The sequence below is a fragment of the Chiloscyllium punctatum genome, chromosome 26 (assembly GCF_047496795.1).
Source record: "Chiloscyllium punctatum isolate Juve2018m chromosome 26, sChiPun1.3, whole genome shotgun sequence".
NCBI classification, from domain to species: domain Eukaryota; kingdom Metazoa; phylum Chordata; class Chondrichthyes; order Orectolobiformes; family Hemiscylliidae; genus Chiloscyllium; species Chiloscyllium punctatum.
This window is the reverse complement of record NC_092764.1, coordinates 57,729,577-57,755,346: the sequence shown is the minus strand read 5'-3', so window position 1 is coordinate 57,755,346 and position 25,770 is coordinate 57,729,577. Positions and strand designations below refer to the sequence as shown.

The following is a 25,770-nucleotide window of genomic DNA, read 5'->3' as shown; positions in this document are numbered from 1 at the left end:
GGATTCCCTGTTCTTCTTAAACTAATGTCATGAAAACCTTGATTAAACCAGAGCAGAAATGTCCCATTGATATCTCCATCAGTCCAGCAATCCGTCAGTTCTGCAATGAAGTGCCAGCCCAGATGGCATGCCCAACTTTCTGTGAAGAAATGAACCCACAGTCTTTCATATTCAGAGTGAGTAAGACAGTCCCTGGATACCATTGAGACATTGCTGGCACCAGAAATGTGCTGTTTCTCATTCATTCTCTCTCAAAATCCATTAATCCACTAAAAAAATGACAAAATATTAAGCTAGCTTAAAAAATAAATACAGAATTTGCCATAAATTACTAACCTTCACCGTCACAGTCTGTTCTTGTCTTCCTCTCACCTCCTCTCTATTTCTAGAGAATCTATTCCCCTTGTTCTTTTCCAGTGCATGAACTCTAATCCCTCACAGTAATTCTTCTAGCCTCCCTGTTCATGTGACTTTTCTTGCTCCTTTACCCCATTTCTCCTTTTCCCTTTTGCACCTGCAAACTGTGCTGTGCCACCAATGTCTAAAGTACCATGTGTCTCTACTCCCTGTGAACATGGGGTCTGAGGTGGGTTGGGATTTTTGATCATTCGAATAAATGCACAACTTTGCCATTATTTTAGCTTAAAGTTTTCCATGAGATTGGAGAGAAATCATCTCCTGCCTTCTCAGACTGTATGCCTATAGTTTTGTAAGCGAAAATGTTTATAATGAGCAAAGATTGTCTACTGACATTTCCTTGTATATTCATTTCCAGTGTTCCACCTCTCCAGTAAGGTGACAACTGTGGTACCCGAAAGCTGTTTGCTGATCTTTCTTGGTTTAGGCCTTGGTGGGATAGTCCTCGCAGCTGCCAAGAAACCAGAGTACCAGCTGGACCCAGATACCTTCTTCCTCTTTCTTCTCCCACCCATTGTGCTTGACTCAGGATACTTCATGCCCAGCAGGCTCTTCTTTGACAATTTTGGTGCAATTCTGATGTACGCAGCAATTGGCACCCTCTGGAATTCATTCACAACTGGAATAGCACTTTGGGGCATCAAGCTTGCTGGGCTGATGGGTAAGTTGCAGTCTAGTGTGACTCTTGCTATTTTTACCATTGCATATCAACTTACACAGTGACAGAGCTCTCTGCTGCTCACAAACGACAATGGGAGAGGCTTAAACAGTGTCTGTGCTTATAAATACAAAAGTTTATCTTTTCTTCCACTAGCATTAGAATGTTGAATATGTATCATTTTATAACCAGAGTTGTGCAATTACAGTGTCCAGAATCAAATTATCCATGTTCCTTTATTTCAGTAATTGTCTGTGTTTCCTATTAACTTGAGCTTGCAATTCAGGTCCATTCATAACTTTTGTATCTGATAATGTGTCAGTTTAGATGGGTTTGAGTCAGGGCACTGCATAAGGAGCTCTGTTAAGATGGTAATTGGTGCTGCAGTTAATGCTGTTAGTCTGCTTCATTCAGTTGTGATAACAAATAGCCCTTGGAACACATTAGACTGAGAATTTTACAAGGTGCCTTTTGGAAATCTTGGTGCATAAACACTTTGAGATGTAATTTCATGTTCCTAATCTCCTCGGCATTAGTGAGCATAGAGGAGATCTTTGGTTATACCTTGCTCCATTTTCCTTGTTCATTGCCTTCAACATCTTAGACCATCATCAAAGGTGAAAACAATGACAGCTTGGAAGCTGCACACAAAAGGAATATGGACAGGGTTATAGCTTAAGGCCTGCTTCCCCTATTATATAAGATTGTGACAAACCTTTGTAAAGTCATGGCTCAGCCTCAACTGTGTCCCAATTGAGGTGTCACACACTTCAGGAAAGATGTGAAAGCCTTGGAGAAAAGGTGCAAACAGATTCATGAGAATGCTCCCAAAAATGAGGACTACAACTAACTGATAGATTGCCAAAGCTGGTGGTGGGGAAGGGATTGTTGAGAAGAGATTCAAAAGTTATCAAAAGTCTTAACAGGATGGCTAGAAGTGGTTTCCATGGGAGAAAGCTCGAGTACTAGTGAATACAGATTTTAGATGATTTAGCAAAATAACCACAGTTATTTGAGGATAAACTTTTCTATGTAGTGAATGATAGGATGCAGTGCCTGAAATGGTGAAGGTATATGCAGTTGTTGTTTTAAAAAGGGAGTTAGTTATGCATCTGGAAATTGGAGAGCCTTTGGGGAAGATGAAGGGAGTGGGACTATCAAACAGGTCTTGCTGAGAGCAGGAACCTGCTCACTGGTCTGAATTAGTTGCTCCATGCTATAACCATACTAGGATTCAGTGAACACAGGCCACCAACGATAACAGGAAAATCACCTTTCACTCATTTATTCAAACTCTTCTTCAATTTCCTTCTTGGTTTTGTATGAAATCACCAAAACTAGACTTAAAACATGGCAGTCAATACAGAGAAACAAATATTTCAAAGCGGTCATAGAATGAAAGCAGGCAACATTTTGTTAATAATGTTAATTAAAATAAGATCATATGCTTACAGATTTAGGAGGACTGGTGGCTGTCACAAATTAGATAATGACGTGCACGTATCAACATCTCTTCCACGTGTCCATTTCTACCCTTTGTATTTCTGGAGAGGAGGCGCATAGTATTCACTGGCACCTTCAGATTTTCCATGACCATTAGGTACCACGGGGGCTAGAGTGCATCATCAGTTGAAACATTTGGTATTAATTTGTAATATTCCCTTCAAAGTTTTGTTTTTTGACACAGTGCCCCTTTAAGGAGCTGTCCACTAGTTAATTTGTAAATTTGATTGTTATTTGTTATTTAGGGCAGCACGGTGGCACAATGGTTAGCACTGTTGCCTCACAGCGCCAGAGACCTGGGTTCAATTCCCGCCTCAGGTGATTGACTGTGTGGAGTTTGCACGTTCTCCCCGTGTCTGCGTGGGTTTCCTCCGGGTGCTCCGGTTTCCTCCCACAGTCCAAAGATGTGCAGGTTAGGTAAATTGGCCATCTAAATTGCCCGTAGTGTTAGGTAAGGGGTAGATGTAGGGGTATGGGTGGGTTGCGCTTCGGCGGGGCGGTGTGGACTTGTTGGGCCGAAGGGCCTGTTTCCACACTGTAAGTAATCTAATCTAATCTAATCTAATCTAGAGCATAAAGAAACTTTTCCCCTTTAAGTAGTGGTTCTTTTTTGCTCATTTGTTACTTTGATGATTTGTTTCACTCAAAAGACAAGGGGCACTTTTTCCAAGTGATCATGGGAAGGGAGTATCTGATGTCCACTGATACTTGTGAAGTCATCCATGAGCAATGGGCTGCACAAGGGCTGGAGTGCATTATCAGCCCTGAGAATAACATTTTACTCTAACTTAATAAGTTTCCATTGGAGATTTTGGTACTTTTACAGTCTGTTATCAGTTAGTTGGTTTATTTTGTTTATTTGCTGTAGCCAGAAGTGACACTATTGGTGTCTTGGAGAGTTAGGAGTATACATGTGTAATGTTTCACTTTGTCAATCTACCTAAAGCTCCTTCGCTAACTGACTGTCAGACATTTAACATTTTCGAATGTTGGTCATTGATATAACTGCTCTGACTAATTCAGGTCAGATTTGATTCAGATCCAAAAGGCACGTTTGTTGATTATAAACATTGAACTGCTTTCCTACAGCAGCAGGTGCTGGGATTGAATTATAGTCAATTGAGAGATGACTTTGATGTAATATGTGTGAACAATAACGTGATCCAATCATAAATCATTCTGGCGAGCACTGTTTGTTGATCAGTTTTGTGAAAGGAAAGTTTTACCCTTGCAAAACAAACAAAGCTATTTCTTAAAGATTTTTTAAAAATCCCTTATATTTCTAACACACAGTTTAAAAAATTGCCTCCTCTTCTGTAATGTCCCCATTATTGTTGGTGCTTTAACCACAGTTGGATAGTCATAGCTAATGGGGAATCATGTTTGGTACAATGTACTACTATAGAACTTGAGTCAGGTATACAGAGGCTGTAGAAACTGACAGATGCAGCACTCCACCCATTCTTTGAATTAAAGACAAGCTTTAATTTGCAGGTCTAACTAAGATTGAAGAACTTGACAAGAATGAAGCTTATTTTTAGGTGGAATTTCAGTGTAACACTCTACAATGTTGAAGATGCAATTACTCAATAAGAGATTCTGTGTATCATTGTGTAAGACATGCCTCAGTTATTAGCCTTCTTCCTGCTGAATTACATTTGAAGTCGCAGTCCAGAATCTTGACTGACTTTATTGGACAGTGATGCACTGATGAAGATTGTTGTCTTAGCCAGCTCTTCTTAACCAGTTCTGAAATGTTAACTCTGATTTCTCTCCACAGATGCTGCCTGACCTGCTGAGTTTTTCCATCAATTTCTGTTTTTGTTTGAGAAAATACATTAAAAGGTATTGTGGTACATTAAATTACATTGTATACCTTACAGCAGCTATGTATTCCTTCAAGGCACAAAAATCCAAAAGAAGTCGGTGAACCATGGCTAACAAAGGAAGCTAAGAATTGTATAAATATAAAAGGCCTACAAATTTGCTTGAAATAGTGATATACCTGAGGATTGGGAGCAGTTTAGAATGCAACAGATGACTAACAAAATTAAAGGGAAATGAATAATAGAAAATGAATTTAAACTAGCACAAAATGTAATAACAGACTAATATAACTTTGATTGGTATGTAAAAAGGAAACCTTTGACTAAGGCATATGTGGATCCATGACAGGCAGAGTCAGGAGAATTTATTACAAGGAATAGAAACATTTTACAGAAACTAAATAGTTATTTTTGTCTGTCTTCCCAATGAAAATGCAAGAAATCTGACTAAATCAAAAATCCAAAGAACGAGAGCCAATAAGGAATTGCAGGAAATTAGTAAGTAGTTCAAGTTGGAGAAATCAATGAGAATGAAGGCTGATAAATACCACTACCTGCTTTCAACATCCCAGAATGTTGGAAGAGATAGCTGTAGAGATAGTAATCTCCAATGGTAATCATTTTCCAAAGTTCTATAGATTCTATGCAGATTGCAAAGTAGCAAGTGTCACCTCACTGTTTAAGAAGGGTGGGAGACAGAAAACAAGGAACTGTAGTCCTGTAAACCTGACATTAGTAGCAGGGAAACGGCTAGAATCTGTGATAAAGAATGTGATAAAGCAATACTTGGGCGATAATGATTTGATTAGGCAAATGCAGCATGGATTTATAAATGGGAAGTTTAACAATCTGTTGGAGTATTTCAAGGATGTTGCTAACAGGATTGATAAAGGGCAGTTAGTGAATGTAGTCTGCTTGGTTTCTTGGAAGGCTTTTGGTAACTTCTGCCACATACGGTTGGTTAGCAAAATTAAAGCACAGAGACAGGGACATGGATTAAAGATCAGCTCACAGACAGAAAATGGAGAGTGCGAATAAATGGGTCATTCTCACACTGGTAGGGTGTGCCTAGTGGGATACTGCAAGGATCAGAACTTGAGCTCCAGCTATTCACAATTTGTATCAATGATTAGTAAATGTAAAATTTACAAGTACACACATGAGAAAAAGCTAGGCAGGATTGCTTGTTGTGAGGAAGAAGCAAAGTGGCTTCCAAAGGATTTGGACAGACTTAGTGAGTGGGCAAGAACATGACAGATGGAAAATAATATGGAGGTTATCCATTTTGGTTGAAAGAACAGATGTGCAGATCCTACGTTCCTTCTTGTCTCTCCAGCCACTGCATTGACTCTGAGTTCAATCTGCAGCAGCAGCTGGAGAAACCGGAAGTGCGTATGTCGGCATGTCGATCAGCATGCACAGACCCTCACAGCATCTCAGAGTAACCATTCAACTTAGAAAGAATGTTGGTGCTGAGCATTTCTTAAATGGTAAGAGGACAGGAAATGTATATGTATAAAGGGCCCTGGGTGACCTTGACTTTATGTTGCTGAAGGCTATCTCTCATGTAGGATGTGTAAGGCGTGTTAACCTTTATCATAAGAGGATTTGAGTACAGTAGTTGTTATGTCTGTGTAGGAGCTTGGTTAGACTACATCAGCAGTAATGTATACAGATTTGGCCTCCTTGCCTTCAGATAGATATTAGTGCTACTGAGGGAGTGTGACAAAGGTACGCCAGACTTGTTGCTGGGATGGCGGGACTGTTCTCTGAAGAAAGATTGAGAAAACTGGGCATGTACTCTCTGAAGTTTTGAAGAATGAGAGGTGACCTCATTGAAATCTACAAAATACTTAAAGAGGAAATGCAGGTAAGATTTAACGATGTGGTGAGACGAGAACCAAAGGATACAATTTCAAAATAAAAGGGAGGACATAGTACCAAGATGGAGGAGGTAATGTTTTTATTCAGAGGGGAGTGAATCTTTGGAATCTCCACCCCAGACAACTATGGAAGCTCTGGCAGATTTCTAAATGTGAAGGATGTGAAGAGATTTGAGGATGATTCGGGGGTGTGACAATATTAAAGCTTTAAGAGGTGTATTTTGTCCTGGTTTCTTTTGAAGAGAGGTTTTGAGCCCGAGGTGCCAAGATATCTATTCCAAACCAATAAAGTAAAAGGCTTGTGATGCCTTGAGTTTTTTTTTATAAGTTAGATTAATAGAAGCAACTTGAATGGGTGGAGTCAGGCTCCCACAGAACCAGGATTTTAGTTCAGTTTTCAGTAGTTGTTAGGCTTTAGAAGCTGCATATATTCCTCCCTGCTAGAGCATAATGATTGAGTTCTCTCTCTCTCTGCTGGAATTTTCTCTTGATGTTCTTTCCTCTTGGACTGGACAAGCATTGCATGTGAGACAATCTATTTTACTGAATTTGCCTTTGCCATGGGTGTGTTTATGGGATGTTACTATAGTGGAACAGTTGCTGTTTAGTAGATAAATAACCAATTGAGTTAAAGTTACACAAATTCTTCTTTCTTTTGTTTGTATTTTAACTGGGGATAATAATAAAGTGTGTTTTGCTTAAAGCTGAGTGGAATGACCAATCGAATTACATCTCGAACACAGCAGCTTACACTTTCTGTTGATTAAGAAGAAGTTAGTGTCTAGGTTGCCTCCTAGGATATATCTGAGGGGGTATTTGGTCTGAACCACTCCTCCTGATGAAATACAAACCAAAGAAGAATTGTGTAACTTTAACTCATTTGGAAGACTTAACAGAAGAATAGATTATTTACTACTAAACAACAAATGATCCATAACAGGAGAGAAAAGGCATTAAAGTGAATGATCAGCAAACATTGTATTGAATAGCAGAGCAGGCTCAATGGGCTGAATGGCCTACTGTTCCTCTTCTCCTAAGGTTGGCAACCTGCTTTGTATTCACTCACTGAATTATGAAATACTATATTTATTGTTGAAGTAATTTTCTCTAATATTTTGCTCATTTTCTTCAGATCCTAAAGTGGAAGCAGATTTGCTTGATTTCCTGCTTTTTGGCAGTCTAATATCTGCTGTGGACCCCGTGGCAGTAATAGCTGTGTTTGAGGAAGTCCATGTTAATGAAACTCTATTCATCATTGTGTTTGGAGAGTCGCTCCTTAACGATGCTGTAACTGTTGTAAGTTAACACTTGTTTTGCATTTGCATATTGCACTTTGTATTCTGTAGAAACTTATTTGTGTTACTCTGTCTTTCAAATAGCTTCTGGACTCTTCACAGCTTCCACACATGTCTTTAAACATGGACATCAGTTAAGTTGACTCTAGCTTGCTTTTGTCAATTTTAACCCACCACAGGACCTCTGACTTTAACTCTGGAATTCCTGTTCCTGCCTCCTCTCCATTCCTTGTTATTCTAGCCTTGCTATGTAATCCAAACCATATGTCAGGTTTCCCTGCAATCATTCCTGAGTGTTTCGACTGTCGCTGTAAAGTTTAACCAATAACCTTTTTTGTTTCCTTTTCTTCTAACACTTTCAAAACTTCTCTCTCCTATCACCACACTTCCTTTCAATTGTCTACTCTCAGATGTTCTGTCCTCCCAATGCCCTACTGTATCCTTCAATACTCCAAGATCAAAAGTCTTGAAATTCCCTACATTTGTCTCCTGGAGTCTTCATGATCAGCAACTGCAACTGCCCAATCCAACTCATTTTAAAAAATTCATTCATGGGACAAGGGCGTCACTGGCTGGACCAGCGTTTATTACCTATCCCTGATTGCCCAGAGGGCAGTTTGGAGTCAACCATATTGTTGTGGGTCTGAAGTCCATGTAGGCTAGAGAATATAAGATGATACTTTTTTTCCCTCAAAAGAACATTAGTCAACCAGGTGGGTTTTTCCAACAATCAACAGTGGTTTCATGGTCATTATTAGACTCTTACTTCCAGATTTTCTTTTCAATGGAATTCAAATTCCACCATCCACCATGGTGGGATTTGAACCTGCATTCCCAGAACATGACCTGGGTCTCTTGATTAACAGTCCAGTACTAATATCACTGGGCCATTGCCTCCCCATTCCTCAAGGTTGATCTTTACCTGTCACCTTCCCTTCCTATTCACCCTCGAGTGCTGCCTCTTTGGCATCTACACGTGAATCAGCTGTCACTATTTGTCCAGAATTTCAGTTCACTAGTGAACAAGGCCTTGTATCCATGACCTTATTGTGGATGATTGAATTGACACGATGACCTTGAAAGAAACCTGGGTGACCTTCCACTAAATGAGTGAAAAGAACCGTGGATGCTGGAAATCTGAAGCAAAAACAATGATTGCTCGAGAAACTCAGCATGTCTGGCAGCACCTGCGGAGAGAAAGCAGAGTTAACATTTCGGATTCATTCCACTTCCCCAGTTTCTCCATCTCTGTCACATCTGTTCAACGATATTAATTTCCACAGCATGGTCTCAGAAATGTCAACCTTTTTCCTCAACTCAGGATTCCACAGTATATATGTAGATAGGTCCCATAACCATGTCTAATACATTTCCTGCACTTATTCCTCCCTTCCTTCCCAGAACACCCAATAGGGTCCCTCTGATCTTCACTTGCCACCCCATTAGTTACTGCATCCATTAGCCACCATTGCTGCCACCTCCAGTGGGATGCCGCCACCAGACACATATTCTCCTCCTCTCCCTTGTCAGCCCTCCGCAGGGACTGTTGCATCCTGGACACACTGGTCCACTCTTCCTTCACTCCCAATAGCCACCCATGGCACCTTCCCCTGCAGTCGCAGAAGATGTAACACCTGCACGTTTGCTTCCTCCTTCCTCAGTATTCTAGGCCCTTGACCCATCTTTGTGAAGCTGTAATTTACCTGCCCTTCACTAACTCTAGTCTACTGTATGCTCTGTTCACAATTGGGGAGATGAAACCCAGACTGGACAACCACTTTGCAGAACACCTACATTCTGTCTGCAAAAAAGACCCTGACCTTCCTGTTGCCTGCCACTTCAAATAGCACCCTCTTCCCTGGCCAACATCACTGTCTCAGGCTTGCTGCAGTATTCCAGTGAAGGTCAGCACACACTGGAAGAACAGCACCTCATTTTCCACTTGGGGACCTTGCAGCCTTCAGGACTCAATATTGAGTTCAATAATTTTAGGGCCTAAACACCTTATTCTATGTACTTGACCCACCCACACATCCCAGGTCCTTTCATGACATGGCACAGCCAATCCATTTTCACCCACTAATGGTCCGTATTATCAGCGTTTCTTTCTTCCTGGAAAACTATCATCCACCTCTTTGTCTAGCTATTGTCTTTATCTCCCATTGTACTCCATCTCCACCTCTTCCCCACCCCCCACTGTCTGTGGCCTATAAACCACCTTTTCCTAGCCACCATCAATTCTGAAGAAGGGTCACTGGACGCAAAACGTTAATTCTGTTTTCTGTCCACAGATGCTGCCAGACCGCTGAGTTTCTCCAGCAACTCCTGTTTTTGTTTCCACCAAATGAACCTTGGCTATTGCTTCCACACTTATGTATATTGCTGGTGTTGTGGTGTTGGAGATAACATGTGGAAATAGATGGAAGATTGGCTGCCTAGCAGAAGGAAGAAAGTAGGTATAAATGGGGCCTTTCCTGGTTGCAAGGTCTAACAAATAATCTACAGCAGGAATTGGTGCTGGGACCTCAACTGTTTTCAATTAATTCAGGTGAATGGATGGGAGATCTGGTTCCCAAATTTGTTGATGTCACAAAAACAAATAGGAAAATAAGCTGTGTAGAGGATATAAGGAGTTTACAAGGCTATAAATGTAATTTAAGTGAGTGGGGAAAGATCTGGCAAATGGAGTCAAATGTGAAAGTTCCACTTTCGCAGAAAGAATAAAAAGTAGCATAGTATCCAGATAGTGAGAGAATGCAGAGCTTTGAGATGCAAGGGGAGCTGGGTGCATAAGTCACAAAAGGTTAGAATGCAACTACAGTAAGTAATTAGGAAAGCTAATAGAATGGTATCATTTAGTGTGAGGGGATTTGAATACAAAACTAGGGAGATTATTCTTTGGTTATACAGTGTAGACAAGCAAAAGGCTGGAAGAACACAGCAGCCCAGGTAGTATCAGGAGGTGGAGAAGTCTCCATTTCAAGTCCTTTTCAGGACTGAAGGTGGGATTGGGGAGCTGCAAATAAAGAGAAGTTGGGGGGAGGGTTCAGGGCACTGTTGAGACCACAAGGCTGGTGTTTGGGGATTGTACCCTGAGATGCTGAATAATATGGAGGCTGGTCACAGGTAGCTGCTCTGACATCCATGCTATGAATTCTTGGTGTTTGGTTTGCTTGGTAAGAGAGGAAGCTGGATATTAATAGAGCAGGTTGTGGAGTTAATAAGGCTTTCAACAAGTCCCTCTTAATTAGCAACTTGTCACTGCCTAGTGAGAAACTCACCTCGCCACTCGGCAAAAACGTAGAAATTGGATTGAGATGGTGCTGTTGTCTGGACTTCTCACTGATTCTGCCACAAAACTCACCATGGCTCATGTCACCCCTTTAACATTCTGCCCTACATTTCAAGGGCCTATATTTATTGCAAAGTGCCTTAGACTACAGGTATTATAATGTGTTATGTGATTACAAGCTTGGTTTTTTCCAGTTAATCTGAGGAAGTTCTGTTCAGTTTATTTTCTCAATATAATACAGAAGTGGAGGAACATTCCAAAATCTGGAACCTTCACTGATAGCAAGTGGTTTTGTATAAACAATAAACCCCTCATGTATCCAGTTTAACCTGCCATCCCAAGTTAGTTGGGGCAAGATTGATAACAGAGAAAAAGATTAAGTAAATGTGGAGTTCTTGGTTAAATATTTTTTAAAAATAAAGATATTCATTGAAAAGGGCAAGATACTGAGAACAGAAAGAAAATCAAGTTACTTCAGATGCCACAAATCAGAAAATGGAACGAAAATGCTGGACAACATTGGGCAGGTCAGGGAATTTCTCTGGACGGGGAGAGTATGCAACATTTAATAAAAACAGAAAAGTGTACGTAATTTTTTAAACTAATTTTAGGGATGTGGGCCTTGCTACTAGGCTAAGATTTATTGAGCATCCCTAGTGCTCAGGAAAAGCTCAGCTGATCTGGCGGCATAGGTGGAGAGACAAACAAAGTTGACATTTTGAGACCAATGACTCTCCTTCGGAATTTTTAGGAATCCTGTCTCCCCAAAAATATCTATAAGGCATAAGCCTCGTGTGTAATGGAATGTTCTGCACTTGCCTGGACAAGTGCAGCTCCAACAACACTCAAGAAGCTCAATGCCATTAAGGTCAAATGATGACCATCACATTTAACAACTTCAATATTCACTCCTTCCATCATCTCTGTACAGTGGCAGCAATGTGGATCATCTACAAATGCACTGCAATTGTGGGCGGCACGGTGGCACAGTGGTTAGCACTGCTGCCTCACAGCACCAGAGACCCGGGTTCAATTCCCGCCTCAGGTGACTAACTGTGTGGAGTTTGCACGTCCTCCCCGTGTCTGTGTGGGTTTCCCCCGGGTGCTCTGGTTTCCTCCCACAATCCAAAGATGTGCAGGTCAGGTGAATTGGCCATGCTAAATTGCCCATAGTGTTAGGTTAGGGGTATGGGTGGGTTGTGCTTCGGCGGGGCGGTGTGGACTTGTTGGGCCGAAGGGCCTGTTTCCACACTGTAAGTAATCTAATCTAATCTAACTTTACAGCTGCTGATAACTTCTCAATTTAATCTTAGCTTTTTTGAACTTTGCCTAACACATAGAATTTCACTGGATATTGGGTTGGCCCCTCAATGTAAAAGAATATCCATTAAATGAACCAGAGAAATCAGAAAGTTTATGTTTATTTATTGACTTTTAGTCTGACCTCCTACTGGCTGAATAATTAACCTGCATCCAACTCTCTGCTGGAGTTTGTGCTTATAACTCTCTTGAGTGTACTGATAGCTTAGCTGAGACTCTGCAAACCAGCAACCAACCTTGTACTTTGCTGAAACTTAATTAGACCCCTGCTGCTCCTAGATTAACTCTCACAAATCCCATTCACCCATTATTCCATTGCTCACTGACCTACATTGGTGTTAAATACCTCAATGCCACAATTGAAAAATTGTCTTCCTTGTTTTCAAATTCCTCTGCAATCTCATCCTTCCCTAACTTACTGCTGCACAACAAAACTCTGAGATCTCAGGGTCCCTTCAGTCCTTGCCTTCGCTGAATCCTTAATTATTATCATTTCACCACCATTGTCTTTTATGCTAAGCCCTGGATATCCTTCCCCAAACCTCACAGTCTCTTTTCCCTCAATTAAGATTGTCCTTAAGACTGCTCTCTTCGTCCCAAGTCTCTGGTTTCGTAATACCCTTGGGGGAACTGATATCAAAAAATCTATACCTATCTAAACATGTCCCAAATGAAGAAATTACCACACAACTTCACTTTACATAACTTTTATTTTAATACAAATCAAAACCAATAGAAATGGCACGGGAGTTAGTAAGCAAATGTTACTTCAAATAGAATGAAAATTTTCACTTTAAATAGCTGATACAATCAAGATCAGCCTCATAACAACCAAATTCACCTCTATCACCCCCTGCAGACATATCCAGTTCCACATTATAACACTTTTTATTCTCACAATGTTGTTTAGGAATCCTATCTGACAGTAGCTTTCATCTCTGGTATACTTATTATCAGCAAGGTATGTTTCTGCTTCTGTCTATTGGGTCACAACAGTCCTGAATGTGTAGATTTCTAGAAGTTACTTTTCACCAACCAACTGAAACTTCCCTGCTTCATACTTTAACTACTTCTGCGAAAACAGCTAACTATTTAGAGACTCCAAGTTGTTCACCCAGTTTTCCAGATTTTCAACCTTTTCTACTGCCAGCTCACATCTTGTCTTGAAGACGTCATGCCTCCTCTTAGATCTCGCAGCAAAACTGACCTCTTCCTGAGAGAGTGAAAGTAAAATACTGTAGATGCTGGAAATCTGAAACAAAAAGAAAAGCTGGTTGAAATACTCAACAAATCTGGACGTATCTGTGGAGAGAAACAGAGTTAGTATTCTATGTAGAATATGACTTCCTCAAAATTCAAAAAGCATAAAGTGATGAACCTGTGAAATGCTTTCATACAAAATATCCAATTTTTGATTCCGTCTGTCTATCTATTTACACAAATGACCTAATCCTCAAGCAATTCCTTTGCTGTATCATTTTCTATTGGTTTTGCTGTGACACTGTTGTTTAAACTTTGAAAACCTTTTACTTAATTTTCGAATGTCCCTCATGATGAAAGCCCTCAGAAACATTCCATTCTACTGCAGTCATAGAATCATATAGCATGGAAACAGATCCTTTGGTCCAGCCAGACCATGTCAACCATAATCCCAAACAAATCATTTCCACTTGCCTGCGCTTGGCCCACATCCCTCCAAACATTTCTTATTCATGTACTTATCTAAGTGTCTTTCAAACATCGTAACTGTACCCGCATCCATCACTTCTTCTGGAAGTTCATTCTATACATGATCCACACTGTGTGTAAAAGAAATTGCTACATATGTGTTTTTTAAATCTTTCTCCTCTCAATTTAAAAATATATCCCCTAGTTTTGAAATTCCCACACCCTAGGGAAAAGATACCTGCCATTTACCTTATGTAAACCCCTCATTACATTATATATCTCTACAAGGTCACCTCTCATCCTCCGAAACTCCAGTGAAAAGAGTCCTGGCTTATCCCGCCTCTCCTTATAACTCAAACCCTCCATTCCCACCAACATTCTGGCAAATCTCTTCTGAACCCTCTCCAGCTTAATAATATCCTTCCTATAACAGTCTTGAAGTACCTCTTCCCCTTCTCTTAACCATTGACAGAAGTGCTTTCAGTTACCCAGAAGAACATGCTCATGTATTTTCTCCAAAAAACTCCTCTACATCTCTCCCTTTCTATGTTAGTTTAAAACACTCCTTAAAGTTCAAGTTATTGACAAAGCTTTTGGTCTAATATTGACCTTTTTATGTAAAATATGCAAGTAGCTGTTGCTAATTTATTTAAATGAATCCAGCACTGTGTTATGCCATGGATCCCATCCTCTGCCTAAGAAAATGCCTTTTCCCAGTACTCTCCATCCCTCAGGTATCATCATGGATAGTCTTATACTCTAACCTGGATTTTCAGCATAATAAGAAGTCATTTACATTGAATATCGTCAAAAGCTTTCTGAATGTCTCAGGATCTCCAATATCAGCTTTCACTGTAACGTACTCTGAGACGTCAATGCAGTTTGTCCGATTTACCTTAATTGTCCAAACTGCAATGGCAATTTCTTATTTTAGGATCATTTTGAAAGAAAAATAAGACTTCCATAGTTCTCAATTGGTGGAAGTGGAGGTTGGAAGCGACATTGGGCCCTCTCTCTGGCATAGTTCCATAATGGGGGACATTTCCCAGTGAAAGACTGCGAGCGGATTGGTTCCCTGTTCCATTTGGGAAGGTCATCAGCTTCATGGAGGTCACGTACTTCCTGCAGACCATGGGCTGGGTGGGAGTAAGGTGGCTGGGATGACAGGGCTGGAGGGCTGTCACAGCCTGAGGCTCTGAGGCCTAGAAGGGGGCTGTGGCAAGAAAGGTAGTCCTTAAAGCCATGATAGACAATGGGAGGGTTTTCCTCTTTACACTGGGTCGACTACATCAAGTCCCCTAAATTTTAATTTGTTCAGGGATGCCTCCATGCTGAGTTCCCCCACCTCTGACCCCCTAAAACCTGCTAACTTTTCAGAACATCAATTCATCCCAAAGCACTTTATAGCTAGTGAAGAAACTTTGAAGTGTACTCACTGTTATAGCATGGGAAATGTGCCAATTTGAGAACAATAAGCTCCCATAATAGCTATCCAATAGTGATCAGATAATCTGTCCTTTTGTAATAATGATTAAAGAGCATGTCTTCACCCAGAAGATAAGGGAATCTTAAAAACAACCAGAAATTGCTGGAGAAATTCAGCAGGTGAGAATAGTTTAGTTTGGGATTATAGTTGACATGGACTGGTTGGCCCAAAGTGTCTGTTTCAATGCTGTATGACTCTATGACTCTATAACTCTGGCAGCATCTGTGGAGAGAGTAGCAAAGTTAATGTTTTTAGTCTAGTGACTTGCCATCAGGGGGCTCAATAAGGGCATCGTCACTGCTCTTCACCAGAATAGTGCCACAGGATATGTTACATCACCAGAGAGGGAGGGGTTTAACATTTCATCCTGAGGACTGCACTTTCAACAAGCAGCACTCTCTCAGTGCTGCAGGCACCAGCACTACCCATTAAGTTAGCATACCAGTATCAAACCAGCCTTGCGACAAACATAGGCAGATCTTGAAACAGCTACATCCTGATTAGAAAGTATCAGCATTTGATTGCACATTTCAAATTCACTGCTTTCTTTAATCTTTTATTTTGCCTCCAGCACTTCATGTTACTCCTTTACCAGTTCTCTACAGATAATCAGGCATGACCGTCAAACAGATTTAACCTATACATTTAACCTATACATTGCTGTGATATCTTTATGCACTTACTCGCCATGACTGTGAATTGAAGTTACATCATGTGATATTGCATAATAGTTACAATGCAGAAACAGACCAAGCAGTTCCATGCGTCTTGCTGTTTAAGCTCCACAGAAGTAATCTCTCACCTTACTTCATCTCAGCCTGTCAGTATATCAAAGTGTTGATGACAAGTAAACAGTGCAAAATACTTTTATGTGCAAGGAAACATATTACATTTTTTGGCCCAGTTTCTGGTCATTACCATTGGATATGTTTAATGCCATATGTGTTTAACAATGTTTGGCACTGTGTGCTTCTGTCCATATTAGATTTGGTTAGAAATGTTGCTGTCAGAAGTTGAAAGATATTAAACCTTGAGCTTGCTGTGGAGTGGCATGGTGGCTCAGTGATTAGCATTGCTGTCTCATAGTACCAGGATCACAGGTTCAATTCCAGCTTTGGGTGACTGTGTGGAGTTTGCACATTCTCCTCGTGTCTGTGTGGGTTTCCTCCCACAGTCCAAGGATGTGTAGGTCAGGTGAATTGGCCATGTTAAATTGCCCATAGTGCTAGGTGCATCATTCGGAGGGAAATGGGTTTGGGTGGGTTACTCTTTGGAGGGCCATTATGGACTGGTTGGGCCAAAGGGCCTGTTTCCACACTACAGGGAATCTAATCTAAAACATAGGAACAGGAGTAGATGACCCAGTCTTTTGAGCCTGCTCCCTCACTCAATGTGATCATGGCTGATGTGACTTTAGCCTCCAATCCCCTGATAATCTTTCCTCCCCTTGGTAATCAAGAATATATCAACCTCTGCATAAAATATTTAAAGGTTCTGCATCCACCGCCTTTTGAGGAGGGGAATTCCAAAGACTCTCAAGTCTCTGAAAGCAAATAATATTTCCTCAACTCCGATTTAAAAGGGCAACCCCCTCTTTTTAAATCATGTCCCCTTGTTCTAAATTTTCCCATGGGGGAAACATCCTCTCAGCATCCACTCAGTCAAGTCCCCTCAAGATCTTATGTTTCAATTAGGTCAGGCCTGACTCTTCTAAACTCCAGCAGATACAGGCCACGCTTGGCTAACCTTTTCTCATAAGGCAATCTGCTCATTCCAGGCTTTAGACTAGGAAACCTTCCCTGAACTGCTTCCAATGCATTATCATCCTTCCACACATGAGGTGACCAGTATTGTACACATTATAGCAGATTCCCTGTATAAATGTAGTCTCCTTCCTCTTGGACTCAATTCCCCTTGCAATATAATATAACATTATGATAGCTTTCCTGATTACTTGCTATAACCTGCATACTCACCTCCTGTGATTCATGCCCAAGGACACTCAGATCTCACTGCATCTCAGAGCCCTGTATCTATTCACAAATTTGATAATTATTTTTTATCCTTTCTGCCAAAATAGACAACTTTCCACTTTTCCATATTGTAGTCCATTTGTCAGATCTTTGCCTAGACACTTAACCTATTTAGCAGGTCAGGCAGCATCCGAGGAGCAGGAAAATCGATGTTTCGAGCAAAAGCTCTTCATCAGGAATTCCTGATGAAGGGCTTTTGCCCAAAATGTTGATTTTCCTGCTCCTCGGATGCTACCTGACCTACTGTGCTTTTCCAGCACCACTCTGATCTAAACTCTGGTTTCCAGCATCTGCAGTTCGCAACTTTGCCTACTTAACCTATGTATTTCACTTTGTAAGCTCCTTATGTCCTCTTCATAACTCACTTGCCTACCTATCTGTATCATCAATAAATTGAGCTACTATACCTTCAGTTCCTTCACTCAATAATTTATATAAATTGTAAAGAGTTGGGGCCCCAGCACTGTCACTTGAGGTACACCACTTGTTACATCCTGTAAAAGATCCATTTATACCGACTCTCCACTTCCTGTGAGCCTGCCAATCTCCTATCTATTAATATGTTTCCCTATACATCAGGAGCTTTTATTTTCCGCAATATGACACCTTATCAAATACTTGACTATTAAATATACAGTTGAACTCCTGACTGACTGGTTAGTTGGCCAGCGCAGATGTACTCAACTACACTTCCGCCTGAGCCCTTACATCCCACAAATCCTAACCTCACCCCCTTCTTCCCAGGGGGATTCTTTTTGACCCTCTCCATGAGATTGTGCACCCGCTGAGCTGATGAATTGGATGTTTGCGTGCTGGGATCCCCAAGGGTTTGAAATGTTACATTACACCTTCACTGTGCTAAACAGTAAATTGAAGAGTTGTGCTGGCTTCTGAGAACAATGGTTGATGCTCATGAATGACATCAGTCAGGCAATGCAGAATGAGAGAATGTGGCTTCCATTCTTCTCGTCTGATTATGTAGACAGGAGGCGGAATCCATTTTCATATCTGGTCCTCATTTGTTTTTGATGGCTCCACCAACCACATGGCTATAGGCAGTTCACTGAGAAATTTGATGATCTAAATGCTCCTTAAAGGGAAAGTGAAGTTTTTATTGGTGGTTTGTGGAAAAGTACGTTTCTAGATATTGGTAATTATATGGACAGCAAGGTTTCTCTCCGTCCTTCTAGGCATGCTGCAATGTTGACTTACAGAGAGGTAACCCTTAATGGTAACATGGTGTACACCCCCCCCCCCCCACCTCTTGCTACCATCTCAATCTGCTCCATCTTCACTTCACCAGTCACCCAATTAGAAATTGGAATGTTGCACAATTCCTCTGGTTGTAGACTTAATCATCAACCTTCATTTTGTTATCATTTGCTACGAGGATTTTACCAGGCATTCTTGGGTCCCCCTTGCAAGTTTTAAAATAAAAATGTTGAAAATATGCCACCAGTCCTTGCAAGTAGTACTTTAGAGGCTGTTTGCTCAAGAACCCCTTCTCCCCCTTGCAAACTCCGAACATCAAACTTAATAAAGACAGAAGCTGCACCCTCACTACTTCAATAGATTCTGACTTCATAGATCTGTTAGGACCAGCAAACTGAATATTGAGTGGTGGGTCCTTCATACATGACTAACCACTGCCCTGTTCTGGGTTTGCTGTGCCATTTGAAGGTGGCATGGTGGCTCAATGATTAGCACTGCTGCCTCACAGTGCCAGGGACCCAGGCTTGAATCCAACCTTGGGCGAATGTCTGTGTGAGGTTTGCACCTTCTCCCTGTGTTTGCGTGGGTTTCCTCCGGGTGTTCTAGTTTCATCGCACAATCCAAAAATGTGCAGGTTGGGTGGATTGCCCATGCTAAATTGCCCATAGTGTCCAGGGATATTCAGGCTAGGTGGATTAGCCATGAGAATTGCAGGGTTTTAGGGCAGGGGGATGGGTCTGGATAGGATGCTGTTCAGAGGGTCAGTGTGGACTCGATAGGTCTAATGGCCTGCTTCCACACTATGAGGATTCTATGATTTGTAAATCAAATTGTTCTGCATGAAGCTTCCCAATATAGTTATTTGCATAAAAAAATTACTGTAGTTACAAATGGGTTATTTCCTTAGTTCAATTGTTTAAACATAATGTATCTTTTGAGACTTCGTGACATGTGATACTTGTTCGGGACCAGGCCAGACTCCCTCAAAACATTTCAAAAAAGTGGCCCAGACCCTAACTTTGCTTGTTGTTTTAGGAGGGATGCAGCTGGTCAAACCATGCAGCTGGTCAAACTACATACTTATAAACAAAACGGAATTTATTTACAAGATAACCAAATAAAACCCAAACAAAAGAGAACAAAATTTGGAATTGCTTAACCTATCCAAAAACTCAGCAGGTTATTCCAACTTAATGATGCTGTTCCAAATACTTGCAACAATCCCCTTCAACACCCCTTGGCACAAAAGGAAAAATCAAACACATTGTCTTACAGGAGAGATGTCAGAGGGAGGGGGGAGCAGCAGGGACCTGCTTCTTTGGGTCCAGCAGCTTTTACAACTGCTTTCAATGAGTGGAGATGTCAGTGTTGGACTGGGATGGCAAAGTTATAAATCAACTAGGCAAATTCTGATGAAGGGCTTTTGCCCGAAACATCAATTCTCCTGCTCCTCGGATGCTGCCTGGACTGCTGTGCTTTTCCAGCACCACACTCTCTAAAGTTAAAAATCACACTACACCAGATAATAGTCCAACAGGTTTATTTGGAAGCACTAGCAGCACTCCGAAAGCTAGTACTTCCAAATAAATCTTTTGGACCATAACCTGGTGTCGTGTGATTTTTAACTAATTGCTGTCAGTATATAGCCAGGCCAAAGAAAAACTGAGCTGGGAGAACTGGCCTTTCCCCTTTCATTGTACAAGTCTTTCTTTAAAATTTATAAGCCATTTCCCTGAGGCAGTGTCTGTTAGCTATAATCAAATTGGCTAGACTTTTTGGAATCTGTGCCTCTTACAACCTCTCTGAGAAAACATCAAGGACAACATAACTTTAATGAAGGGCAGCTTCATCACATACTACCACTTGCAAGAATAAGTTATATTTATAAATTACCATTGGCTATGATTTTAAATACTATAGAGGATTTACGAAGTCGAGATTGTGAGACTAAATGATTCACTGAGCTCCTGCATTCATTAAAACAGACTTTTGCCTTTCTTGGCAGTGTCTGTTACATTGTATAATCTGTCACATAATAATGTTTTACTTGACGTTGTGACAAGTTTGTAGAGTCATAGCAATATACAGCACAGAAACAGACCCTTCAGTCAAACTCGTCCATGCTGACCAGATATCATAGTCATATAGTCATAGAAATGTACAGCATGGAAACAGACACTTCGGTCCAACTTGTTCTTGCCGACCAGATACCCCAACCCAATCTAGTCTCACCTGCCAGCACCCGCCCCATATCCCTCCAACCCTTTCCTATTCATATACCCATCCAGATGCCTTTTAAATGTTGCAGTTGTATTAGCCTCCACCACTTCCTCTGGCAGCTCATTCTATACATGTACCACCCTCTGCATGAAAAAGTTGCCCCTTAGCCTCTATTATATCTTTCCCCTCTCATCTTAAACCTATGGCCTCTAGTTCTGAACTCACCCAACCCAGGGAAAAGACTTTGTCTATTTATCTGATCCAACCCCCTCATGATTTTATAAACCTCTATAAGGTCACCCCTCAGCCTCCGAAGCTCCAGGGAAAACAGCCCTAGCCTATTCAACCTCTTCCTATAGCTCAAATCCTCCAACCTTGGCAACATCCATGTACATCTTTTCTGAACCCTTTCACGTTCCACAACATCCTTCTGATAGGAAGGAGACCAGAATTGCACACAAAAAAGAGGAAAGTTCTGATCTCCAGAACCACAAAATAAAAATAATCTGCCAGAGATAGATGAAGCTTTCAATCAAACAGTTGATGTTAGCATAGAGAATTAAATACATTTGAGCATGGAGTTATACACATTGTCAAAAGCTAATGGACTACCATAAAAAAATTATCCAAAGGCTTTTATCACAACAGGGATTCAGTTCAAAAGCCAATTACTTACCCTTCTGTTGTGCTGGATATTAATCACATAATTCCAATCTTTGCAGCTGTTACCAGTGCCAGTGTTGGTTTGAATGTAGCAGGGTCAGTTTCAATAAAATGTTGCATTTGAGCTGGATATAAAATCCCTCATTCGTATCATTGAGACATCAGGAATTGTTTAAAGTAAGTGACATGGGTGTTTCAAAGCTCCTGGGAGAAAGTGAGGACTGCAGGTGTCGGAGATCAGAGTCAAAAAAGTGTGGCGCTGGAAAAGCACAGCATCTGAGGAGCAGGAGAGTCGATATTTCAGGCATAAGCCCTTCAATCAGGAATGTTTCAAAGCTCCACCAAGCCCAGCTGACTGCCAGCTCCTGCCTATATTTGCTGTTGGCCACAGTGAAAGGTAAAATAGGGGAAATAGGTTAGGTCAGAGAGGGATGTAGCAATCAAAATTTCATGCTGAGCAGGCAAGCATCAAAGAGGAATGTGACAGGTATCATTTTAAAAATATCTTTTATTGCAGTTCAGCTCTTTTCCCATGTCTCAGGCATTTTCTGAGGAATTTCCATCTTTCAGTCCTGCCTTATAAATTAATCCTGAATATCTATCATCAAATAAAGGGTGAAGCCTTGACTGTACTAGAGGCATCTCCACAGTAACTGCCCTGAAGAAAACAATCCATCAGGACGTCAGCTCCTTCTCTGAGGTACAAAGCCACAGAATAGAATAGAATCCCTACAGTGTGAAAACAGGCCCTTCGGCCCAACAAGTCCACACCGACCCTCCGAAGAGTAACCCACCAAGACCCATTCCCCTACTCTATATTTACCCCAGACTAATGCACCTAACCTACACATCCCTGAAAACTATGGACAATTCAGCATGGCCAGTTCACCATCTACATCTTTGGACTGTGGGAGGAAACCGGAGTATCCGGAGGAAAGCAATGCAGACACAGGGAGAATGTGCAAACTCTACACAGTCGCCCGAGGATGGAATCAAACCCAGGTCCCTGACATTGTGAAGGCAGCAGTGCTAACCACTGAGCTGCCATGCTGCTGTTGGCAATTGGAGGCCTGGGCAGGAATAGAGCCTGTTGGGTCAGCCATTAATAACTTCAATCAAAGGAGCAGCAGGCAGGTTTGCCAGAGACTGAATCAAAGGTTGGAGGACTCCACCAATACTTCCTGTACTGTGCAATCACTGGCATAAGATTATCTGGCTCCTTCCGTGGACAAGTTGGTGGCTGCCATGGAAAACCAGGTTGGGCATTCTTAATGTCTACTGGAGAGACATATAGACCTGCATTCCATTGCTCCAGCCAATGGGACTCACTATCAGGGATCAAGGGATCATAATCTCACTGCAGGTGCCCATTCCTCTGGAGACAGGACAGTGTCAGTAGACATCCAGATGGAGGCTGAACAACATGTTGGCCTTACAGAAGTCTCTGCTCAGGACAATCCAGAGGTGTTCAGCCCCTCTACCTTTATACTGCCTGCAATCCCCAACCGTATGCGGGTTCGAGCCTTAAGCCTGCATTTAAACAGGACACTCTCAGAATGAATTTAGCCACAAATGACTCTGGGTTTGCCCACTCCAAACTCTAAGGCCAACAGACTCTGCAGTAGGGCAGGTTCCCTCCACCTCAGCTACAGACCCCAGGACTGCAACAAGACATTGTGGGAGGACAAGGAATGAAAACACTCATAACGAAAACACTTTCTGAGAGTACATAGGTAGAGTGGGTGAAACTTCAACTTCAACATTATGACATTTTTAGGTATATGTTTGCTTTTCATCATGAGCCGTATGAGCAAATGTCCTTTTAGCTGCAACTACAAGAATGAAAGTATAAAAGCTAGCCATTTTTAGTGTCGCATAATGTTCTAACCCAGTCTGAGTGGTAGGTATCTTTTCCATAGCACTCTTAGAAAAATGAAACTTTGTCAGGATTGAATGAAGGAGCTACAGACATTTTGATGACTTCTGCCAGTTTATGACCTTAACACCTATTAAACAGCAGGAAAAGCATAAAAAGACCAAACTGGTCAGCTACATATGTAACTAACATGGAAAATGCTGGAGAAACTCAGCAGGTTTGGCAGAGAGAAACAGAGTTAACATTTTGAGTCTTATATGACTCATTATCAGATGTTCGTGAAAACTGAAGAGTCATATTGGACTTGAAATGTTAATTCTGTTTCTCTATCCATGAATGCTGCCAGACCTGCTGAGTTTCTCCAATGTTCTCTGTGATTGTTTCAGATTTCCAGTATTTTGCTTTTGTGTAAGTTAATACTTGAGGTCCACATGCAGAATAATGTGACAACATATGTCTTTAGCCTGCCCTGTGCAAGTGTCTGATTAACATTATTGCTCACGGAAGGGGATCACATCGTACAAATTTAGAGTCCCTACAGTGTGGAAACAGGTCCTTTGGCCCAACAAGTCCACATCAACCCTCCGGAGAGTAACCACCAGATCCATTCCCCTACCCTATATTTATCCCTGATTAATGCACCTAGCCGACACATCCCTGAACACTACGAACAATTTAACATGGTCAATTCACTTAACCTGCACACTTTGGATTGTGGGAAAAAAACTGGAGTACCCAGAGGAATCTCACGCAGAAACGGGGAGAATGTGCAAACTCCACACAGACAGTTGCCCGAAGCTGGAATCAAACCCAGATCCCTGGTGCTGTGAGGCAGCAATGCTAGCCACTGAACCACCGTGCCGCCCTTAAAGATAAAGCCTTCACCCTCAGAAAAGAAAACACTCGGCCCACCCACTGTGGATGTGGCAGCCATTTCCCACTTATATAATGCACTTGTAATTTAGATACAAATGGGTACTAATTGAGATGCCATCCATTTGTATCTAAATTACAAGTGCCATCTGCTCTGACAGTAGCCCTTGCCCTTCCATGTGGGGTTGTTTCCCAGTCTTATATGTTAAGTTGTCCACTCCACAATTATTTTCTGCCCAACCGCCTAGCATGTTGACTCCAATCCCCACAATTGAATTCCCAACTTCCCACCATAGCATTACCCCAATAAATCACTTTTACATTCAGTGATCAGAAATACACTACCCTCCGCTCCCCCTGACCAACTTGGAAAGACAGCTCTGCCCTGACTTCTGTGTGAGCAGATCCTAGGACTGGCTGTGATCCACTCCCCAGACTGCAGTGAAAAGGACTCCACTAACTCCAATTGGCCCAAATGATCAGACCCTGGCCTGATATCAGATGATGCCCTTGACTGATATCTTGACTGATGCCTAGTCCTCTTAGACTTTCAGACATGGCCATTTGGTTCAAGTGTGTTGCTGTGTATGCTGCTGGTCAGACTGGTTCTATTTCCAAAGTAGGGTCTCATAAAATGTTACATGGACTGCCTGCAGGTTGTGTGCTTTTTGAGCGAAATAGATTGTGTCTGTAAGTACAATTCTGCAAATGCAAATTCACTCCACGGACTTATATGCGTGTGTGTATGCATGAGAGAGAGTGTGAGTGTGTATATGTCAGAGAGTGCATGTTTGCGTGTGTGCATGTTTGGTAGAGTGTGTGCATGAATGTGATGAAATATAAGCTTGTGAGAGGGTGTGTGCGTGGGTGTTGGTGTGGGCGATGTATGTGTCTGTATTAGAGAGAGAGCATGTGTATGAGACAAGTTCTGTGTGAGTATGTAAGAGAGAGAGTGTGTGTGTGTGTGTGAGCAAGAGAGAGGGAGAGACAGTGTATATTGTACTGCAGTCACTTATGGTGTGATAGGAACCCAAGGTCCCAGTTGAGGCCATCCTCATGGGAACTGAACTTGGCTATGAGCCTCTGCTTGGCCACTGTGCATTGTTGTGTATCCTAAAGACCATCTTGGAGGATGGCCACCTGAAGATCTGAGGCCGAATGTTCCTGACTGCTGTGTTATTAAGTAATTATTAAGTGACTTTTGCAGTTTCTCTTTAAGCAAGACTTGAATTTTTCAAAAAAGCAATCTTCAGTCATTAATATATTGATACATTGTAGAGCACAGTGCAACTCCAGACTCCCATATTAGCTCTGTTACATCCCCAAATTCCAGTTTTATGGAGCTAACAGCAATCTGAAGGATTAATTAAGATGGTTATTGCTAAGATCTGGATTTTAATTTGAAGTTGCACGAAACTCACAGATCAGGAATTGATTGTGCTTATATGGGCATCAAATTGTAAAAGTAAAGGTAAGGCCACCATTGTTCAACTAGATCATAGGACTGCTCTCTCATTAGGGAGAGATGACTGTTAGTGGTTTAAC

General features: G+C 41.5%; 1 protein-coding gene across 2 annotated transcripts in view; it reads left to right on the top strand.

The window, feature by feature from the left end:
* slc9a5 (solute carrier family 9 member A5) overlaps nt 1–25,770 on the top strand; it is a 279,958-nt gene that overhangs the window by 139,364 nt on the left and 114,824 nt on the right. For both annotated transcript variants that reach the window (XM_072547483.1, XM_072547485.1), the window contains exons 2-3: nt 776–1,078; nt 7,420–7,583. In XM_072547483.1, coding sequence (XP_072403584.1) covers nt 776–1,078; nt 7,420–7,583 — 467 coding nt within the window. The remainder of the gene's footprint in view (nt 1–775; nt 1,079–7,419; nt 7,584–25,770) is intronic.